The sequence below is a fragment of the Pelobates fuscus genome, chromosome 12, assembly GCF_036172605.1.
Source record: "Pelobates fuscus isolate aPelFus1 chromosome 12, aPelFus1.pri, whole genome shotgun sequence".
In the NCBI taxonomy this organism is placed as follows: domain Eukaryota; kingdom Metazoa; phylum Chordata; class Amphibia; order Anura; family Pelobatidae; genus Pelobates; species Pelobates fuscus.
The window spans coordinates 9,810,936-9,832,364 of NC_086328.1; the positions used below are offsets into that span (position 1 = coordinate 9,810,936).

Here is a 21,429-nt window from a genome sequence, read left to right on the forward strand (position 1 = left end):
GATCTGTGGTGGTGTCTTGCCGTGCCTCCAGGTCTGTCACCCGTTGTTTTATCTTGGTAAGTCTTGAGTGATTTTGGTCGTCGCTCTTTCTATGGCCTCCTTGTAGTAAGCCATGTCTGCCCCCAGATCCTTGCGTAGCTCTGCTAGCATTTATTTTTAATTGATCTGCCGTGACCGGGTCACCGGTTTTCGTGGGTTCAGTGCTGCGGTTAGGTGTGGGCTGGAAGGAGGCTCCTTCCATGAGGTCTGTGGCAAAGTCCTCGGAGGAATAGGAGGAGAAGTCGTCCGCGAGCGCCATCTTGGACCATGCGGCCTGCTGCGTGTTTCGCAGCATGTCTCCTATGTCTCTGCCATGGGGACCTTTGTCTGCTTTCGCCTTCTTTGTTTTCCGTCCCATTGTCTGCTTGTCGTCGGCAGTGTACTTTGTAGGGACTTTTGGGTTCAGGTTCCCACATAAACGGGTCGTTTAGGTTTATATTGGGTCGGAGCTCCAGGAGATGCGACTGCTCCGTTGTGCTGCTGGCTCCGCCCCCCTATATACTGGTCTTTTTAACAATTATATTGTTTAAAAGAATTGTGGAAGCGATTTTACTTCAGGCTGCCGTGTGCAAGGCGTTAAGTGGAACATAATTCTGATTATGTGTGATGCTACTAAGAAGAGTGACGACTTTGTCCATCACTTTTTAAAAACAATTAAACTTTTATTACAGCCCCCTGCTGTAATACAAAAGTAGTATAAAAATTACACACAGAAGAAAGCAATAGAATAATCATCTGGTGCTGTATAGCTTCAGCTCTAAACATCCAAATGCTATTGATAATACATAGGTAATTACCATCACATACAATAGACCAGGGTCTCCCAATTAATTTTTCCCGTGGAATCCTTTGACATAGTGTATCAACATTGTGGAACCCCCCCTCCCCCCCGGTACAAAAAAAAATGGCACTTTTTTGTATGTGCCATTGTGTGTCTGTGTAAAGTTGTGTGTATCTGTGTTTTTATATGTGCCAGTGTGTGTATCTGTGTGTGTGTGTGTGTGTGTGTGTATGTATCTGACAACAGGGCCATCTATAATATGATTAGGACCTTGGGCAATGCATTTTCTTTGGCCCCCTGGGCCCTGCCCCTCCCAGTCGCCCACCCCCCAATCACACTGACAGACATACTGACACATATACACACAGACAGACATATTAAAACATTCGCAGATACCTACTGATGCACACATAAATTGACACAAAAAAATATACTGAGGCTCCCTTGATAAAGGTATTCTGCCGAAACGTTGGGGGTGTATTGGTAGACTATTGTCCTTCATCTCACTAGGTCTGGTATGTTGTCTTTATTTTTGTGTAATTTATCATTTTTGGGGGGTTATTGAATTTGGCATCTCATATAGCTGTCTTGTATATACTTGTATATATCATTTTTTATGCATTATGTAGTTTGCTTGTATGCAACTTCAGAACTTATAGATATTGCATTGTATTCTTTATTGGACATTTATTGTCTTTTTTATGCATTGATACTGTTTATGAGAGCCTATTATTTTGACCCATGTAATAAACATCTTTTTCTATATACTTTTGTGGCTGTGCTCCTTGTTCAATCAATAAATGTAACTCTTTTGGCCTGTCTGGAATACGGCCTTATACGAGTGAGCACCCAAGTTTAGTTGTTATTTTCTGTTCTTTATTTAGCATATTAAGTGTGCCTACCTGTTTTAATTGTGACTACAAAAAAATATACTGGCAGACAAATTGACACACATTCAGGCATACTGACACACACAGACACATACTGACACATACACTGACAGATATACTGACACACACAGACACATCCACTGACAGACTTATTAACACACAGACAGATATACTGACACACAGACAGGCATACTGACAAACACACACACACACACACACACACACACAGGCATACTGACACACACACACAGACATACTGACATACACACACAGACATACTGACATACATTTAGCCTGGGGTTCAGTGGCAGGCTGAGGCAGTTGGGAGTTATCCTCTGGAACTCCCCTCGTCCCTGCCTTCCTCCTCCCGTGCGGCATTCACATCCTCTCAGTCGGCTGCCGAACAGGAAGGGGCCGGGTCACGCTGTTTAAGTGTCACAGCGCCCGACCGGGCCCCTGCTGACACATGTCCACTGGGTGGCCCTTAGTGTATGGGCCACCCGGGGGGCCTCCTTAGTTTGCGGTTCTGACTGACACAGACTGCATGAAAAAAAAATGGTTTAAATTTCAATCAGATTTTAACTTACTTTAGAAGCCCTGATCTCCTGCTCTGTAAATTGAACTTAAATCACATACAGGAGGCTCCTGCAAACTATTATTATTATTGGTACAGAAGACAAGAAAATTCTAAATTAAACAGACTGCGTAATAAAGAAAGTGTAACATTATATCTCACTTTACAGGTAGTGTTTAAGACGGCTGTGTAAGTCACATGCAGGGAGGCTAGAACTGCATAAACAAAGTGATTTAATTCCTAAATGGCAGAAAATTTAGCAGTGAGACTGCAGGGGCATGTTCTATACACCAAAACTGCTTTATTAAGTTAAAGGATTACTGTAGTGTCAGGAAAACAAAGCGGTTTTCCTGACACTATAGTGCCCTGAGGGTGCCCCCACCCTCAGGGTCCCCCTCCCGTGGCACTGAAGGGGTTAAAACCCCTTCAGCAGCTTACCTTATTCCAGTGCCGCGCTCCCTCGTTGCTGGTGACCTCTCCTCCCCCGCCGACGTCGGCTCCCCCGTCTGAAGTCAGCGTAACTGAATGTGCATGCGCGGCAAGTGTCCATGGGAAAGCATTTCTCAATGCTTTCCTATGGACGCTCTGTGCGAAGACAGCCACTAGAGGCTGGATTAACCCCAAATGTAAACATAGCAGTTTCCCGTCTGAAGGGTTAAAACCTGAGGGACCTGGCACCCAGGCCACTTCATTGAGCTGAAGTGGTCTGGGTGACTATAGTGTCCCTTTAAAGTTGTTTTGATGACCATAGTATCCCTTGAAATTCAGCTGTTTTTTAAAATTGTATGTGGCTTTTAAATCCTGCAGAAAATTGGCTTGAAATGTATTATTGGTTTGAATGTCCTATTCTAACTCAAACCGAGTCTGTACGTCAAACTCTTTGGAGTAATAAATTCAGTCAGAATATGCAGAAAGTGACTCCTTTTGTATTTCGTGGATGAAAAGAAAAAAAAGCGATTATTAATCCCAACCATAAATTAAATTAAACTTTACTGAAGCTGTTTAATTTTCCTTTCCCTCCCTGCCGACAAGAGGATAACGGTTATATAACACATTATGTAATAATTATTTTAACACAACAGTTTTAGAACACATTTTATGATTTATTTTAACCTCTTAAAGGCACGTTTTGCACAGACAGCTGCTTTTGCAGTTGCTAAAATCCACATGTTAAATGAACGCAGTGAACATCACGGGTTACTTAGTATTTCGCACTTTGTGTTTGGATAAAGTTAAACAGTCTGTGGAATATAATCCCATGTCAGAGCCTTCTAAGTGAACAGAATGCACATGTTTAAAGTCAGTAGGGGTGGTGTTTAAAAATGCTAAATACCTCTTCTGTATGTTACTTGAGCTAGCACACTGACCTTACAGCAGTGCTCTGCCCAAGCTCACAGAAGGAGGCTAGTTTTAGACTTCAGACATCTCCTTTTTCTAATTATCCTTTCGTTCCAGCACTCTGCTCTGGACCTGGTGCTTATCTTGCTACCAGGAGAGAGAGAGAGTGAGAATGAAAATACAAGATATTTGATGACACTATGTTTCTTAATTTCGTCAGTGAGAGGAACAATGCCAAGGACATCGACTTCCAGGATGTGATCAAACTACCTCTTCTTCTCTGACACAGTATAAATAGGAGGGATTTTAGAGAGAACCTGGTCAGAAGAGAAGCACTGTTTCTCACACAGTAACTCTACCTGAGAGCAGACTATTTATACTCCATCACCCCTTTACATCTAGGGTCAAGTGCAACTCCATCAAAGTCAGGACCCCAAAAGGTAAGGAGACACAGCCTCTGCTTTTAGCTCTTTGAGACACAGTATTAGCAAATACTCTTTTGCATGTATACTTACTGATTTAATACTATAATATAATAAAGATATATGAAACATTGTTAGCAAGTTCAGAAGATGTTATTATTATTTGCATTGTAATGACAGCTGGTGAGCATGTTAATTTAATCACGGTACAATCTGTACCTAGGGCAGCATGGCTGGAAGAGAGACAAGGTTTTATTGAGGATGGTTTATATTGTTAATCTCTAATCTTTGAATTCTGGAACAGCTTTCTGTAATGTCACTTGTGTAGCATGCCAGTTGTCATCTGTAACTTCTACGGTATTGCAAACCTTCCCGTGTAGCAGAATATATATTTATATACATTAGAACAAACTCTTCTTTGTTTCATCAATTGGTTGTTTCAAATCAAATCATACTGCTACACTGCAAATCCATAATTCAATCGCTCTCTCTTTCTCTCTCTCTTCTCCTTTCTTTCTGCAAATCCCTTATTGCTCTCTGCAGTGAAGCCTTTTGGAGATGTCTAAAATGTATTTTTAACAGAAATAAAACTTGGAATGGGATAGTGGTTCTTGTTTTACATATTATTTTATGTGGTAGCAGATATTTTCCACACTGTGACTTAACTCTTAATCTTCTGGACTAATGTGATCAACTGTTCTGGCATAAGTATCCTTAAACTGAGAATGATTATATATTGCTGTTAAATGGAAGAACATGCATTTTATACATTTTCTGAAACTTTTTTTATGTTGGAGACACCGACATATTTGTAAAGTACAATAATTGTACATTTTAAATACCATGTTCATTCTTCTTCAACATCCATGAATCAAAAGGGATTGGGGGAATTGACAACAAAAGGTCAAGTTGCAAAAATGTACCAACATGGCATTATCCAAACTTTTCATTACAATACACAGTTTAGCAGATAAATCCTGAAAAGTGATATACGAAATTAACCCCTTAAGGACACACGACATGTGTGACATGTCATGATTCCCTTTTATTCCATAAGTTTGGTCCTTAAGGGGTTAAACTCTGTTTTGGCCAAAGATCTGCTGTGTAAGCAGTTGTGATATCCTTATGCATTTATCAAGGCTGGGATGGATTACAGTTAAGATGATTCATATTATGAGCAGAGGTTTTCCATAAGACATATGCTTAGATAATGGTGTTCCCATGGTCTTGGGGGAGGGGGCATATTATGCAGCATTACTAGATTTAATTCCTGTTGGATAAAAATGGTCAGGACTGTCATGATCGCAAGGGGTTTACCTAACTGTGGCCCTGTAGGGGGTTAACATTATATCCTAAGTTTAGACAGTATTTCCATCTGACACTAAAATATTTGTGCAAATACCAAGGGCTTCTTGGGGTTTATCTGTCTCAATGAATAACTGTTTCACTGCCACCGACAGCTATGCGTTTCCCTTTGAAAGATGTTATGCCATTTGGAGATATATAAAACGCTTTATTCAGGATTTTGATATTACTGAAGAAGGAAGCAACAAGGCAATCCAATGTTTACCAAGGGTGGCACACAGAACGAACATTTACATGTGGAGGAATAGTTAATATGAACATAGTTTTCACAATTCCTATATTTACAGACAGACCTGTGTTTGGATGAGTGTTATCCAATGAAAAACATGGAGCGTGAGGGGTGTGGTGGAATAGCCTTATAGTGTAGGTAAATACTTACACTTTTCATGCTGAGAGGATAGCTGTATGTGACTGGCAGTGTGGCTGTACGTGACTGGCAGTGTGGCTGTACGTGACTGGCAATGTGGCTGTACGTGACTGGCAGTGTGGCTGTACGTGACTGGCAGTGTGGCTGTACGTGACTGGCAGTGTGGCTGTACGTGACTGGCAGTGTGGCTGTATGTGACTGGCAGTGTGGCTGTATTTGACTGGCAGTGTGGCTGTATGTGACTGGCAGTGTGGCTGTACGTGACTGGCAGTGTGGCTGTACGTGACTGGCAGTGTGGCTGTACATGACTGGCAGTGTGGCTGTACATGACTGGCAGTGTGGCTGTACATGACTGGCAGTGTGGCTGTATGTGACTGGCAGTGTGGCGGTACGTGACTAAGTATATGGCAGTGTGGCTGTATGTGACTGGCAGTGTGGCTGTATGTGACTGGCAGTGTGGCTGTACGTGACTAAGTATATGGCAGTGTGGCTGTATGTGACTGGCAGTGTGGCTGTACGTGACTGGCAGTGTGGCTGTATGTGACTAAGTATATGGCAGTGTGGCTGTACATGACTGGCAGTGTGGCTGTACGTGACTGGCAGTGTGGCTTTACGTGACTGGCAGTGTGGCTGTACGTGACTGGCAGTGTGGCTGTATGTGACTGGCAGTGTGGCTGTATGTGACTGGCAGTGTGGCTGTATGTGACTAAGTATATGGCAGTGTGGCTGTACATGACTGGCAGTGTGGCTGTACGTGACTGGCAGTGTGGCTTTACGTGACTGGCAGTGTGGCTGTACGTGACTGGCAGTGTGGCTGTATGTGACTATATGGCAGTGTGGTCTGTGATTGGTAGTATACTATATCCAATCAGATTCATGCATACTTCAGATTGCAGAAAGATATATATGGTGGACTGATTGGTAGTGTACTCTGCCCAACCAAACTCAATGATGATTCAAACTACAAAAATATGGTTCACAGGATTGTGACTGGTGCTATACGTGTCAGACAGAAATTTTCCAAATCAGCAATATTTGTGTAAATGTTGCCATTTGTATTTCAATTTACTGCAATGCAGAGTTTAGTGAATAAGACCTTGTGTTAGGCATTAACAACTGCTGGAACTATGGAGATCAAAGATCTTATTATACAGCACAATTATCTTGTAACTCAATTAAATCTTCCTCCTATTGTTGAATCACATTTCTGATCATTCTTTCTCAAGGAACAACGTCTTGGTATCCCTGTGTTTCTAGTTTATTGTGTAAAATGTGATTGGGAGTTCTTAGTAATATAGGCTCCTCACAGGTATTTCTAAAAGTTGTCTATTGCATTATATGAACAGATTCAGGAAACATGTCACCATGGAAACCAATGGAATGTTCCCAAAGATTATTCTACTTTTAAAACATTTTAGAATGACTCCTTATAAAAAACACATAATTCCAGTGAGATGGTTGGTTTCAAGCTGCAGTGGCACTATCAATTATTATGGTTATGGGTGAGATTCATAATGGGTTCAAGTAATAAGAAAGTTAATTTAATGAATAGTCACACTAGCTATTATTGGTCACTGACACATAGGTTTAAGACTTTGGCCTGGCCTATTCCATGCTAATGTAGGATCTGATAGGAAAGATCTGCTTCCCATGCACTGCAGAACAGATAGCTACAGGCCGTTTCACAGTGATATTCTTCAGCATGAGCATGATTTTTAAAAAATGTTTCCTGTGTTGGTTTTATGGGGGGAAAAAACAACAAAAAAACAAAGTTTAAATATTTATAACCAAGAATGGCAGCAAACGGATGAAGCACCAGCTGGCTGCAGAACTCTTTCCAAGTACTGACAGAGGGAACATAGCTTGTTTATTTGTTAAACCCCACTCCCCTTAGTACTGGGGAGTTATGCAAAAAGTATTGCACTGCCACAGAGTTTGAAGGAGCCAAAATTATTTAGTGGCCCAGCAGTTTGGTTTCTGTTTGGAATGTGCAAAGTCCTAAAAAATGCATTTGATAGAATCTTGTGGAAAATAAATACATTCTCATTCCCCCGCCATGAGCCATGATTCATGATTTTTGTATAAAATGGAAAAAAAAATATATAGTCTTGCAAAATTGCTTCATCCATTTATCTTCTCCCCCATAAAACAATGGTGAGATACTGTTGAGGAAAAAGTATAGGTATAAACTTTGCAAAAACAGTGAATGGAAATACAATAATAAAAAAGGCAAATGTTATAATGTGCTGCATTTGCTATAAATTGTCGCAGTCAATCATGACTTTTCCTTAACATTTAATGACAGTGCTAAGCTTATTCCATAAATCACTGCACATCAACTGAGTTGTAGTTGTCAGTTTTCTACTGTACAGGCAGACCATAAACTAGAATCAAGAAATAAGGACATTCTCCTCAGAGAAATTCCTCCTGGGTACTAATCAGTTAACAGGCTGATAAAGGTGAGTACAACATATAATGTTGCTTAACCCCTTAAGGACACATGACAAGTGTGACATGTCATGATTCCCTTTTATTCCAGAAGTTTGGTCCTTAAGGGGTTAAGGAGGAAATGAAAGCTAAATAGTAAAGGATAGGTGTAAAATTATTTAATTGGCAAACCAGCAGGCTTTATTATCATTGCCTAAAATGTATAACCCATAAATGATCCTATCCATATAGTTAGAAAAACTCATGGAGTTGCGGTCAACAGCTTAAGGTCTCTCAATTGTCAAACATAGGTAAGTACATCTGTCTCAAAGAGTAGATATCCAAATTACATATAGTCTAGTTAAATTTGCAGATAATGGTCCAATTTGAAACCGTGGTACTATGTGGTTAAAGAGGGAGAGTTTAATTAAAGGATCACTGTAGTGTCAGGAAAACAAAGCAGTTTTCCAGACAGTATAGTGCTCTGAGGGTGCCCGCACCCGCATCTAAGGGTCCCCCTCCCGTGGCACTGAAGGGGTTAAAACCCCTTCAGCAGTTTACCTTAATCCAGCGCTGGTGACCTCTCCTCCCCCACCCGACGTCAGCGGAAGCGAATGCGCGCCAATTGCCGCGCGCGCATTCAAAGTGTCCATAGGAAAGCATTTCTTAATGCTTTCCTATGGACGCTCTGCGCGATGCAGGCGATATGTGCAAATGCGCCTCTAGTGGCTGTCCGGAAGACAGCCACTAGATGCTGGAATTACCCCAAATGTAAACATAGCAGTTTCTCTGAAACTGCTATGTTTGCATCTGAAGGGTTAAAACCTGAGGGACCTGGCACCCAGACCACTTCATTGAGCTGAAGTGGTCTGGGTGACTATAGTGTCCCTTTAAGCTGTTGACTGGCTTGGAGCAACATCGAGGCCTGTAAACTTCATCAAATGTGTACAAAAGTGCATTATAGTGTTTAGAATGCCAATAAAAATGGTACTGATATAAATGCATGTTTGAAATGTAAGACGAGAGCGTCTGTGCTTAGTAGAGAAACGGCTGTATTGTACTGCTCTTAATTCTAAAAAATGTGATTCAGAATTTGGGTTAAAATCCTCGCATTTAGCACTCCTAAAACCCTAACACATTCTGTGTACCACTATATAATATCTCAAGGTATACAGTGGAAATGCAGAGATACTATTACCTTCTACATCTCTGCTTATCCCTGGGATGAGTAATAAGAGAAGAATTTGGCTGCAGTTTAACAGTTGTTTTTGTGTATTAAGGATTTTTTGGTTAGAACATCCCTGTACGTCATGCGGTTTGGAGCATTTCAAAAAAGTATTTTTCTTTAATATAACTGCGATAATGTTACATAAACTCTACTACTTGAGGATGCTGGCACCTCTTGAAGTTTATACAACAGCAAGAAAGTTATCTTGTAGTTTTTCTTAGCAGAGTACAAGTCTCTAGATATGCTTTTAGAAAAGTAAACTTCACATAGATTGTATTAATGTCGATAAAACTGATGAACAACAGGTCAAAGAACCAGTGTAGCAATGAATAGGTTTATTAGTCCTTTAAGCACTGTGCAAAAGCATGTGACAGTTATCCATCCTTAGCTGTATCTCAAATAGACGTTTCTGAGAAATCACGACTTTGAATGGTAATTCTTCTTGGCACGTCCAGGTTTCTAATGTTGCATTTAGAAATTTGTATATTTCATATAATTATCCTAACATTTGTCTCTTACCCTATGTGAGTCACCTTAATGATTGTAAGATTATGGCTTATTCTCAATATGTGACTTTTGAAGAAAGTCCTCAATCTGACTTTTTTTTTTTTTTAATTCAGAATAATCATCATCATCAAGAAAAGCTTGCTTTCATCTCATCGGTCTTAAAACATCAGAAGTGTTTAAACCATGACTTCGGCTCTCACTTGGATATTTCCACTTGGTGTTCTGTTTGTCCTGGTCGTTCACTGCCACTGCATGTTTCTGCCCAACTCCACCTTCTTAGAGGATCTTCTGATCAGATACAATGATGAGATACCACATTCCAGAAGCAGGCGAGCCATTGCTAGGTCAGACAGAGAGGAGATACTGCAACTTCACAACAAGCTCAGAGGACAGGTTCACCCGTCTGCATCCAACATGGAGTACATGGTGAGTCCACAGAAATGTCACCATTACATAAACGGTCAGAACATATGCTTCGGAAATGACCTGCTAACCATGCTTATCCAATACAAAAATTAGCTATATATTTTAATTAGGATACCACAAAAGAACTGTCCTATCACATGCAAGCTGCACTATAAACAGTTATGCTTTTTCAGATCCACTGAGTTTTGCTGTTACCATATGGTCAAATCTTGGTGGCTGGGAGTTAATAAGTAGAACCTTGATCATAAAACATGATGGCAGGGATCTTTTTCTTTGCATGTTATAGACTTATTTTTTTCTTTGCTGCCAATCACTGATTGAGTGGAAGTTATTAACTAAACTTCCGTCTAAGGTCACTTTATTAGCATCTGTGTTTATGGTAACCTATGACCCAATAACCTCATCAACAATAAGGTTAGTGATAGACACACAGATCAATACAAGGAAACAAATAATGACTTACATCCTTTGGGATCATACCTTAGAGAAAACCATGACTCTGAATTTAGTTTTGGAACTTTAAATTACTAAGCCAAAAGTAACAGTAAGTCAAAGCACTTTCAAGGTAGTCTAAATTATCTTTCTTTCTTTTTTTTGTTGTAAATCTTTATTTTGGTGTGCAACAAAAGATTAACATTCAGGCTTGCATTGCCACGACAGCATCAACAAGCTTAAAGTAGACAAACATTTGCATTCAGTGCCATGGCATGAGAAACAATTGCACTTTTTTATGTGTTAAATAGACATGCTTCATTATATGCTGTAATGTAAATCTTGAAATGTTACAGGCTAGAGAAGTGGAGAACAGGTTAGGTAGGCAAGTATTAAGTAAGATAATCAGCAAGGTGAATATGTCAAGATATAAACAGGCACAACAGAACATTTTATTCTACCCTGTGTGCTGGATGATACAAACAAGATGGAGTAGATATATGGCACATTTTTATGTTTAAAACAGGCTAGTAACGTGGCTAGATAGTGCCGAAGGTACATATCTGCTGGTAAATATCATCAAAAGGAAAACAATGCTACTGGGTACTTGTTATCGGTTAGAACAAGCACCTTATGCAGGCGTATCGTGCCACAGTGAGCTAGTGAAATAGGTGAAATAGAGGGGGACGTGTGACACGCCTAACCCCCACACTTATTATTTATATACAGGAGTTTATCGCGCTAGCTTGTGTGATCTGAGACCCTGTTATGCCCTACACATTTTCACTTCGTTCCCTAGGTCTAAACATGCTGCTCTTAGGCCCATATGTTACTGTGGTCAGGAGTCGCAGCAAGACATCAATAGTAAAACAATAGTAATAAAACAGTGCTGAAAATAACGTGATAAGACGTGATAAACCAGTATTAATGCAGAGGCAGAGTGGGTTATCTGCTGGGTTAGGTGAGTGGGCTATGATAGACCCTGTGTCGCGTTTGCCTTTTAGAGCACAAGATTAGATTGAGAGTAAGAGATAACTTTTGATTAACAAGCATTCTGAACAGGGGTCATATAAATGAAAACACATTGCGATTAATACCATCAGGTCCGGGCAGGTTATTGGCGACAGTGCGTGTGTCCTTGTGGACCTGGGCCAGTAAGGAGATTTATTAGAAGGACAGATGCTGTAATGCTGGCGAGAGTGCAAGGAAACTTTCTTTGGAGTTAACACTAAATATATTGAAAGGAGAATGATCACTTCCATTATTTTTATTACTGTGTTGACTTGTTCCTTTTAATTTGCAAATATGTTATTCTGAGGTCTGAAAAATAAAATGTACAAAATGCACAAATCTATCCTAGAACTTGGTACTACGATCTTGGTTCTCCGTCAATCACTGTTATAAATGTTGCTCTTTTGTGCAATTGAACACAGTGGAAAAACTGAAACAATGCAAGATCCTCCTTTACATTATGTGCCCTGGCTGTGCTTGGACTCAACTGGAATGTGATAACTTGATTTCAATATACATTTTAAAGAAAACAAAGCATGACATGATAACAATGGTTATCAGTGGCAGAAAGAGGATCCAGGAACTCCAAGTATCTTCAATTGTATTTATTAGGACAAGTGAGATACCACAATGTTTCAACCCCTGAAAGAGTCTTTGTCAAGCAATGATAAAAATGGTTGACATCAGTTATTTGTGTTAACGGTGTTAACAGTGTTTTATTCTATGGTGTAATTTCCAGGCTTGGCTTCACGATTTTGGCATGGCACCCTTCTCCATTACTGAAACGTTAACAGCCCCAATTTCCTACTAGCTCCACTGATGTAAAACTTTCTGTATGCTCTAAATAATTCTTCTCCTCTCTAATGCTATTCTGGTAACAGATGCTTTAACTTTCCCTGGCTTCTATAGTGTTTAGGACGGGGCCAGATTCAGATGAAGAACTCACAGACAGAACAAGAAAGCACAGAATATTTGGGTTGGCCAGGGATATGAAACTGCTGAAATTACACAGTGTTCACTTGTGTTTACTTGGAGGATTGATGGGTCATGTTTTATATTTGACTTGCTGAATGTGCTTTTCTCGTGTTTTTAAAGGGGATTTTGTAAAAATTAAAGGGTTTTGTTTTCTGTTTGGGTTAAAAAAGAAGTTGCTTAAAAAGGTGTGACTTGGCACAAGCATAATCACTGGTATTTATTAATATGTAAATACTGTTGCCAACTGTTGTAAGTTCTAAATATATGCATGCTAAATAACCTCAGGAGAGCCTGGCTCTATGTCTTGTGTATATAGGGTTCGTGTTATTCTCTGCCAACCTGATCAGGCTCTAATTTTCTTTCACTTCAGCTATTTTGGTCTAAGATTAGACATTCTTCTTGTCAATTCTCTGCATGCCTGGACCAGTGGATAGCATCCTTATGTGAGCAGGGTATTTATGAGCCTAGTCTGTAGTGGTATACACTTACATGGGGCTTGTTTAATACTCTCCCTTGACGCAGAAAAGGCCTTTGACCGTTTGCATTGGACCTTTCTGGAGAGGGTACTCTCTAAGTTCGGCTTCCCGACAGAATTTACATCAGTGGTCAGGGCCCTATATAGTTCACCCTCAGCACAAGTACTAAACGCGGGCTTCGTGTCCGACCCGTTTACCATCTCCAATGGGACGCGCCAGGGATGTCCACTATCTCCCCTGCTATACGTTGTGGCGCTGGAACCACTAGTAACCAGAATTAGGAATAACTCAGATATTCACGGGGTCCACGTTGGGAATAAAGAATACAAAGCCAATTTATTTGCTGATGATATCTTATTGACTTTGACCCAACCCCAGACATCACTACCGAACCTCCTAGAAGAGGTGGCCACATATGGAAAACAGTCCTACTATAAACTTAACGCGACTAAAACCCAAGCGTTAGGAGTGGGTATACCCAGAGACATCTTGACAACACTACAGACTGCATATACGTTAGATTGGAGGACAGATAATGTTACCTTCCTAGGACTCACTATCACCAAAAACCCTGATGCACTGTTCCACAGCAATTATGGAACACTAGCTGAGAAATTGTCGGCCACATTAAAATCATGGGAGGGGAAGCTCCTCTCCTGGCTGGGCAGAATAGCGGCCATTAAAATGACCCTCCTACCTAAGCTCCAATATTTACTGCGGACCTTACAAATAGCGCTTCCCAAATCTTATATTGACACCCTACAGAGGATGTTTACCAAATTTATCTGGGGACACCGCAAAATTAGAGTAGCATCATCAACCCTACACAAACACATAGATAGGGGGGGACTGGGCATGCCTAACATACGACTCTACTACAAAGCAGCTTTGCTTGCTACAATGATCACCTCACACGCGACAGAAAACCAACCACAATGGGTAGACATTGAGTCCACCTGGACTGCCAAGATCCCGTTAAATCGCCTCTTCTGGGTGCCACGGCGATTGAGACCGGAGTTGCCAGAGAAGCTGCCCCCCACGGACCTCTTACTTAAAATATGGGACGCACACAGGGGAACTCTATGCTCTCGAAAACACTGGTCCCTGGCTGCCCCCCTGCACAGCATGCATATAGCCAACCCCTCATTCGACCATCGCCAGTGGATGTCGGGGGGATGCACATACGTGAGACACCTATACGTAAACAATCAACTAGCGCAATTCCCCGACCTACAGAGCACATTTCAATTACCCTCCAGACTAATATTCTCCTACCTCCAGGTGAAATCCATGTTAACCGACACTGACATGGACACCTCAGCACAACAGCTGACTCAATTTGAGCTAGCCTGCCTTTCTCACCGCACCCCCCGAAAAATACTTGCAATGACCTACAACCTACTAAATAACCAGGGGGGAGACATCGTAGACACACATGTACACGAGTGGCAGATGGACATAGGCTGCACCTTCGACAAGACTGCCTGGAAACAGGCATTTACAGCACATAGAGGCAGGTCCAACTGTGCCTCACACCTGGAGCTCATGCGGAAACTGCAATACCGTTGGTACATGGTTCCGACCAGGCTAGCACGGATATACCCGGGAACCACTGATCAGTGCTGGAGGTGCCAAAAAGATAGGGGCTCTATGTACCACATATGGTGGTCATGCACTAAAATCAAAACATACTGGAAGATGGTGGGAGAGGTACTCTCAGAAGCACTGCACCAACATATATCGCTCACACCTGAATTGTGCCTACTTTTTATGACATTAAATACATACACCAAACCAAACTCTATACTGCTCTTCCACATATTGATCGCAGCCAACACGCTTATTGCTAGAGCGTGGAAATCAACAGAGACGCCTCTGCAGCATCTCTTGATCAAACAGGTTTCAACAAACCTGGACTATGAAACAATGACCATGCTCCAATCACGGGCACGACCAGTCCACGCTGAGGCCAGAGCACAATGGAACACCTATGTTACACCACGCACAGGTGACAAAAAAGCTACACTACCTGCCTAAATCCCAGGTACAGGGAAGAGAGGTGGGAACCTGGGGGGGGGCGAACGCACGCAAGACTGGATCACGTTACACCTGTAACATCACACCGACACACGAGTCTTCAGGCCTACAAAATCAGGTGCTCGCACGCACAAAAAGATCCCACAAGGCAACCCACAATGTATATAGTTAATATGTTAATCTGTTTGTTCACATACCCAACGCCAATCAGTTCAAACGACTGATGCACACATGAGCCAGAGTACAGGTACAGACAATGTGCCAAGGATACCATATACTCCATAAGTTGCATAGATGTTAAAGAATTTGTAACCTATTGTATACCTGAGGCATCACACCAAATGTATTGAATACTGTACAAAAGACTGTATGAAATGCAATTGTACGATCCGATGGAAATATGACCACTGTGAACTAATTCTTGAAAACCAATAAAAATTGTCAAATTGAAAAAAAAAAAAAAAATGCTCTATGCCAACACCAATCACCCTTGGTACAGCAGAAAAGAACTGTACTCTTGCCTTTGACTGGTGCCTTATGGGAGATCAATCATTAGAAGAAAAGAAAGTGGAAAAGAAGATCCCCTAGCATATAGCAGGTGGGAACTCAAATCCACTGGGCAATACCTTCTAAGTAAAGTGTCACATAAATTAGGGTAAATAAACCTTTATTAGAAATAATGAATAACACCAGAATATTGTGTAGAACAGGTGAAAACTAGCACCTAATAAAAAGCTTGGGCAGAGCCTAAAGGTCACCTGAAATTTAATATATATAGTGGGAGCACGTAAAATAGTGGAGTATATAATATACAATTAGAGATAGTCACTAAATGGCATCCCTTAGAGAAGTAATATATAATATAAATAAATAGGTAACCTAAAATAAGGTCTCAAAAAGAGAACAGGATGGAAGGAATAATGGAAGTATGGCAGTGGTGATGGTACTATAAGTAAATAAGTGAAATGGTAGGTAATAAGGGAGCTGTATCCCTAGCTGTGGTGGGAAGAGAATATTAAGTCATCCACCAAATTGTCACCTTTTCTGTCCAATATTCTTTTTTGGTACAGATTCATAGATGACTATCCACTATTTTACGTGCTCCCACTATATATATTACATTTCAGGTGACCTTTAGGCTCTGCCCAAGCTTTTTATTAGGTGCTAGTTTTCACCTGTTCTACACAATATTCTGGTGTTATTCATTATTTCTAATAAAGGTTTATTTACCCTAATTTATGTGACACTTTACTTAGGAGATATTGCCCAGTGGATTTGAGTTCCCACCTGCTATATGCTAGGGGATCTTCTTTTCTTCTAATGATTGTACCTGGGGTTAAGCCCCTTATAACTCCTGTAACCCCTTTTGGGTATTGGTGGTGGATTTTTCCACTTCCTATTCCCTTTCTCTTTTTCTGGAGATCAATCATTGCTCACCCAATATTTTAGCTGACCTTTTTGGTTACAGATCTAGATTACAGAGAGAAGATCTGTGATATAAACATAGCACCCCCACCCCCCCTATTGTAGTGCTAAAAGAGTATTAAATAAATTCAATTTATTTTGTCGTTGTTTAAGATTTTGGATATTGGTGAAGTGAAATTAGGAATGTTGCGGTTTACTATAAAACAAATAAATAAATATCTATAGTTCTAAAGCATGACAAACGTTCTCTTTGTGATCCAATTGGCCCCTCTATGCCTGCCCTGACTGGCACAATTAAATGAAACAAACCAAATGTATATTATGAAGATTCATTAATTTGAGAGGAGATTGTTTTGTGTCCATATCAAAGTCTGCTGGATAACTGTAACATTTAAAGGTTTTCTCAAACGTTTCACAAATATGTTCATAATTTATCCTGTCCTTCCCCTTATGTATGTTGCTCGCTGGTTAATGTTTATTATATTTAAATAATAACAGCGTTGTATGACTTGGAGCCACAGAATGAAGCAGACCCCCTCCTCAGCACTGCAATGGTTAAAGACACAGTGGAGATATATCTAAACAAACTCTGTGAAAGTTAGTTTATTGCAGGTAACATCTGCAGCCACAAAAGGTAGCATAAGTGCAAGAAAGACCTTCATTCTGGGATGATGGAAAAGTACAGGCAGAGGACAGCACTGGCAGCCCGAGCCAGAATGTTTGCCATCAAAAAGTACAGCCTCAGGACCTGATTTCACGGTCCTCCTAAGTGACCTCAAGTGACTTTAAGGGAGGGAGCATTTTAGGAGAGCCCAAGCTGGCGTCTAGGTGGTACAATGCCCAAATCCCATCTAGCACAGAGTTCAGATTTGCCTTCAAATAAAAAAAAACTACGTATAATGCACTCGTTGCCAGCATAAACAAAGATCTGTGTTAGAAGGAGCACGATTAAAGCTTTTAATATACTCAGGTACACAGTAACTTATATCCTTCCCTATCTTGGATCAGAAATGTCCTGCCCTCAGATTTCTACACAATGTCATCAAATATATTTTCCTTATGCACCCTTTCTCTGGTTATATTTACCAGGTTTTTTCAAAATGTAATAAATGTTTGAAAAGAAATTAACTTAGTTGGTGGGTGCTAGAAATCCATTGAAGAAAATAGTAAATAGTCCAGCATTCCTGATAGAACAAGTGTATTTTAGTGTACAGCAGCAAGCTTGTTGGTCAAAATGTTGCCATTCTTATAAAACACACCTGCTACGTATATTGGAGGAGGGTTGGGCCACTATTCCTGCACTGTAACTCGAATTTCTATTGGCTAGAAAAACAAATCATTGTAAGTCTGCAGCAAATAGCACGCCTGCCACATAAACAGAGAAACAATTTAAACAGATTAGCAAAGTGGGGAGTTGATGTACTTGAAGTGTATTTGTTACATTTGTTATTGATGTGCTGTTTTTTCCCATAAGAAGCACATTTCTGGAACTGAAAGTTGTTCAGGTTCAGCACAGTTTATTTAGTATGTTCACTTTTTTTCTGTTGTGTTTGTATCTAGTGTTATTGTTCCTTCTCCGTATGGGCATAGTCCACAGAGTTCATTCCTTTGTAGAGGCCTGTTTACATGTTTGGCTGTGTGGGTTGGCCATGGCTGAATGTATAAATCCTTGCTGCAGTGAAAGTTAAATTATCCACATGGCCTCACTCACCCTCTTAATGGAAGTCAGATGAGTACCCAGCAGGGCGGGCTATAATAGTGGTCTGTGTTAAGATAAATTAAACTCAAAAAATACAGTGTCGCTGCGGGTGACTTGTATTGAAGTTTCAGCTTTAAAGTGGATTAATACAAAACATTCTCCGGCCAGACATCATGCTTACCCTGCAGAGAAAAGACTTTCTGGGTCATCTCCCTGCACCTCTAAAGCTATTAAAACCATCTGCTTTGTGATTTTAAAATGCTTATTAGTTCTTAAGTCACCGCAAAGGTGTCTGATTACTGGGCATAGGTGCAGGCAGAGCTTGGTTCGACTGATCAGAAACTTATAAGACATGCGATTGCACGTGCTGTGAGCATGTGACTATCTCTTGAAGTCAAGTCATGTGGGGGTAAAGGAGCAGACATGGATGAAACATTTCTGCACATTGTTTTATTGGATCTTATACATACATACATACAGCTTATGGCATGATATATAATGGTGCACTGTAAATGTGCTATATAAAGAAATAATCATTGTAACACACAGCATTGCCATTGTTGCTCTTTTCTCTCTGCAGACATGGGATGACGAGCTGGAGAAATCTTCTGAGGCCTGGGCGCAAGAGTGCATCTGGGAGCATGGCCCAGCCAGTCTGCTTATGTCAATTGGGCAAAACCTTGCTGTACACTGGGGAAGGTAATTAATTGGATTCTACTGCATTTTCAGCGACCGATTAAAGCAACATGGCAATATAGTTTATATAGCCAACCAAAGAATAATGAGTCATATGAAATGTGGTGTTTAAACTAATCTAATATATAGACCACAACTTGAGAACCAAAGGTTGCCTATCTCTACACAACAGAAAATCTTCCTTTGATATGGAGTCCAGAACCCCACGTTCTAATATTGCCCTTTCTTTCTGATCTCAGGTATAGGTCTCCAGCATTTCATGTCCAGTCATGGTATGATGAAGTTAAAGACTACACATATCCTTACCCACATGAGTGTAAACCCTATTGCCCAGAGAGGTGCTCCGGACCCATGTGTACTCACTATACCCAGGTATGTTACATTTCATATCATCTACTTTCAGACATGTCTAACAGCTTCTTGCGCCACATATTCTGAGTGCAACAGTGAATTTCCGTACTGAGAAGGTTTCAAGCCAGCATATATCACTGATCAAGATTAATATCTACTTATTGGTCAGTCTTTATGTTTAACCGTCTGTCTATCCATCCATCTCATCCTGAACGGTTCCTGTTGTTTAGAACACTCACTTATATTTAATGAAAGGCTGCTCTCTCCTGAGATATTTATTTCCTATATTTTAATTTGCAGATTGTTTGGGCCACTACGACCAAAGTAGGCTGCGCAGTGAATGTGTGCAAACGGATGAACGTATGGGGCGAGATATGGGAGAACGCAGTTTACCTGGTCTGCAATTATTCTCCAAAGTAAGAGCCCAGTAAGGTATACTCCTTATAAGTGCTTATGCAGTGTACGTGGAATATTCCTACCTTGGCGTCAGTGAATCCCCCCCTTCCGCAGACTTTACAGAGACTTACCACATCAGCCATTGATGACCCCAGTAGCCAGAGATGTGGAAACTTCCTGTATTAACCCTTCAGACCCCTGGAAAAACAAACATTACATAGCAATTTAATATGTGTAGGTAAATGATGTGTTCGATAATTACAACAAAAAAGCACATTTACTGGAACCTTAATAACACATTCTGAGATAATGAAATGTCTTTCATAAATGATAAATCATATTCTTTAACTAAAGTTAAATGGTTTCTAGTGAAAAGAAAATGCTAATCTTTTTGGCTTTTCATCTGTTCAGTTTTCTTTATGCTTCAAAGCGTCCTACTATTCATTCATAAAGGCAAATCACAGGTTTTTCCCATCCGTGCTGAGAGCTGTCATCAGACACACACTGGAGGCATTCATAACTACAGGGCTTTCAGTTTGTAAGTCTGAGGCAGTGGTAACACAGAGAGCATTTATGATAGACATATAAGACAGACTTTCTTCTTCTTTTGCTAAAGGGGTAACTGGATTGGAGAAGCTCCTTACAAGAATGGGAGACCTTGCTCAGAATGTCCACCAAGCTACGGCGGAAACTGCAAGAACAATCTCTGTTACAAAGGTATGGGTAATAGCAAGGATTAATAATATTTTTTTTGCTTCTAGTGAACTCTTTAACCCCTTAAGGACCAAACTTCTGGAATAAAAGGGAATCATGACATGTCACACATGTCATGTGTCCTTAAGGGGTTAATCATCAAAACCATGCCATCTTTAAGAAGATGTTTTTGTGCAAAGTCCCTGCAGTCTGGCAGTAATTTAGATTTTTTTTTTTTTAATTCTTTATTTTTGTTGTGCAGGTAGGTACATGACATTTCAAACGCCACAACAGCGTACATATATATTCATATATATTGAGCAGTGGCATGAGTGCGTGCACATTTTTTTTTAATACAAACAATATAACAGACTTAACATTGATGAATATTTACTGCCATGTAGTGTAGCATGTGGATGAGTTAGGGTTGCTTAGCTGTACACTATTGCAGTATAATGAATGCTGGGACATACAAGTCTGCATGGAAAACAAGATTGGTGATTCAATCGTAGGATATAGCAGACATGAGACTTTCTTGTTAAATATATAAGGTAGGTAGGTGAGAAATCTGGCCACACTGAATGGCTAGTACAGTTAACCCCCAAGGCTTTACACCCTTAAACATAGCTGCATTATACGTGTTAACAAATTAACGACAGTATTAGTAGGTCTAACGGCAGTGGATATGTACATTCTAGATTACAGTGGTGGCTATTGTGGCTTAGCACGCATTTTGTTAAGCGCTCTAATACAACAACCTCTGGGATCTAGGCATTAACAATAATGGTCGGAGGCATTGTCCATTACGGCTGTGTAGTCCTGATGGCATGGCAGCAGGCTATCTCGCCGTGGGGCTTCGAGAGTCAGCCGACTC

General features: G+C 40.5%; 1 protein-coding gene across 1 annotated transcript in view; it reads left to right on the top strand.

Annotated features, from left to right (window-relative positions):
- Nucleotides 1-3,799: 3,799 nt before the first annotated feature.
- Nucleotides 3,800-21,429, top strand: part of CRISPLD2 (cysteine rich secretory protein LCCL domain containing 2) — a 45,414-nt gene continuing 27,784 nt past the window's right edge. Inside the window, exons 1-6 of the mRNA XM_063437384.1 lie at nucleotides 3,800-4,062; nucleotides 10,052-10,364; nucleotides 19,000-19,118; nucleotides 19,355-19,487; nucleotides 19,767-19,882; nucleotides 20,479-20,579. Coding sequence (XP_063293454.1) covers nucleotides 10,122-10,364; nucleotides 19,000-19,118; nucleotides 19,355-19,487; nucleotides 19,767-19,882; nucleotides 20,479-20,579 — 712 coding nt within the window. The 5' untranslated portion in view covers nucleotides 3,800-4,062; nucleotides 10,052-10,121. The remainder of the gene's footprint in view (nucleotides 4,063-10,051; nucleotides 10,365-18,999; nucleotides 19,119-19,354; nucleotides 19,488-19,766; nucleotides 19,883-20,478; nucleotides 20,580-21,429) is intronic.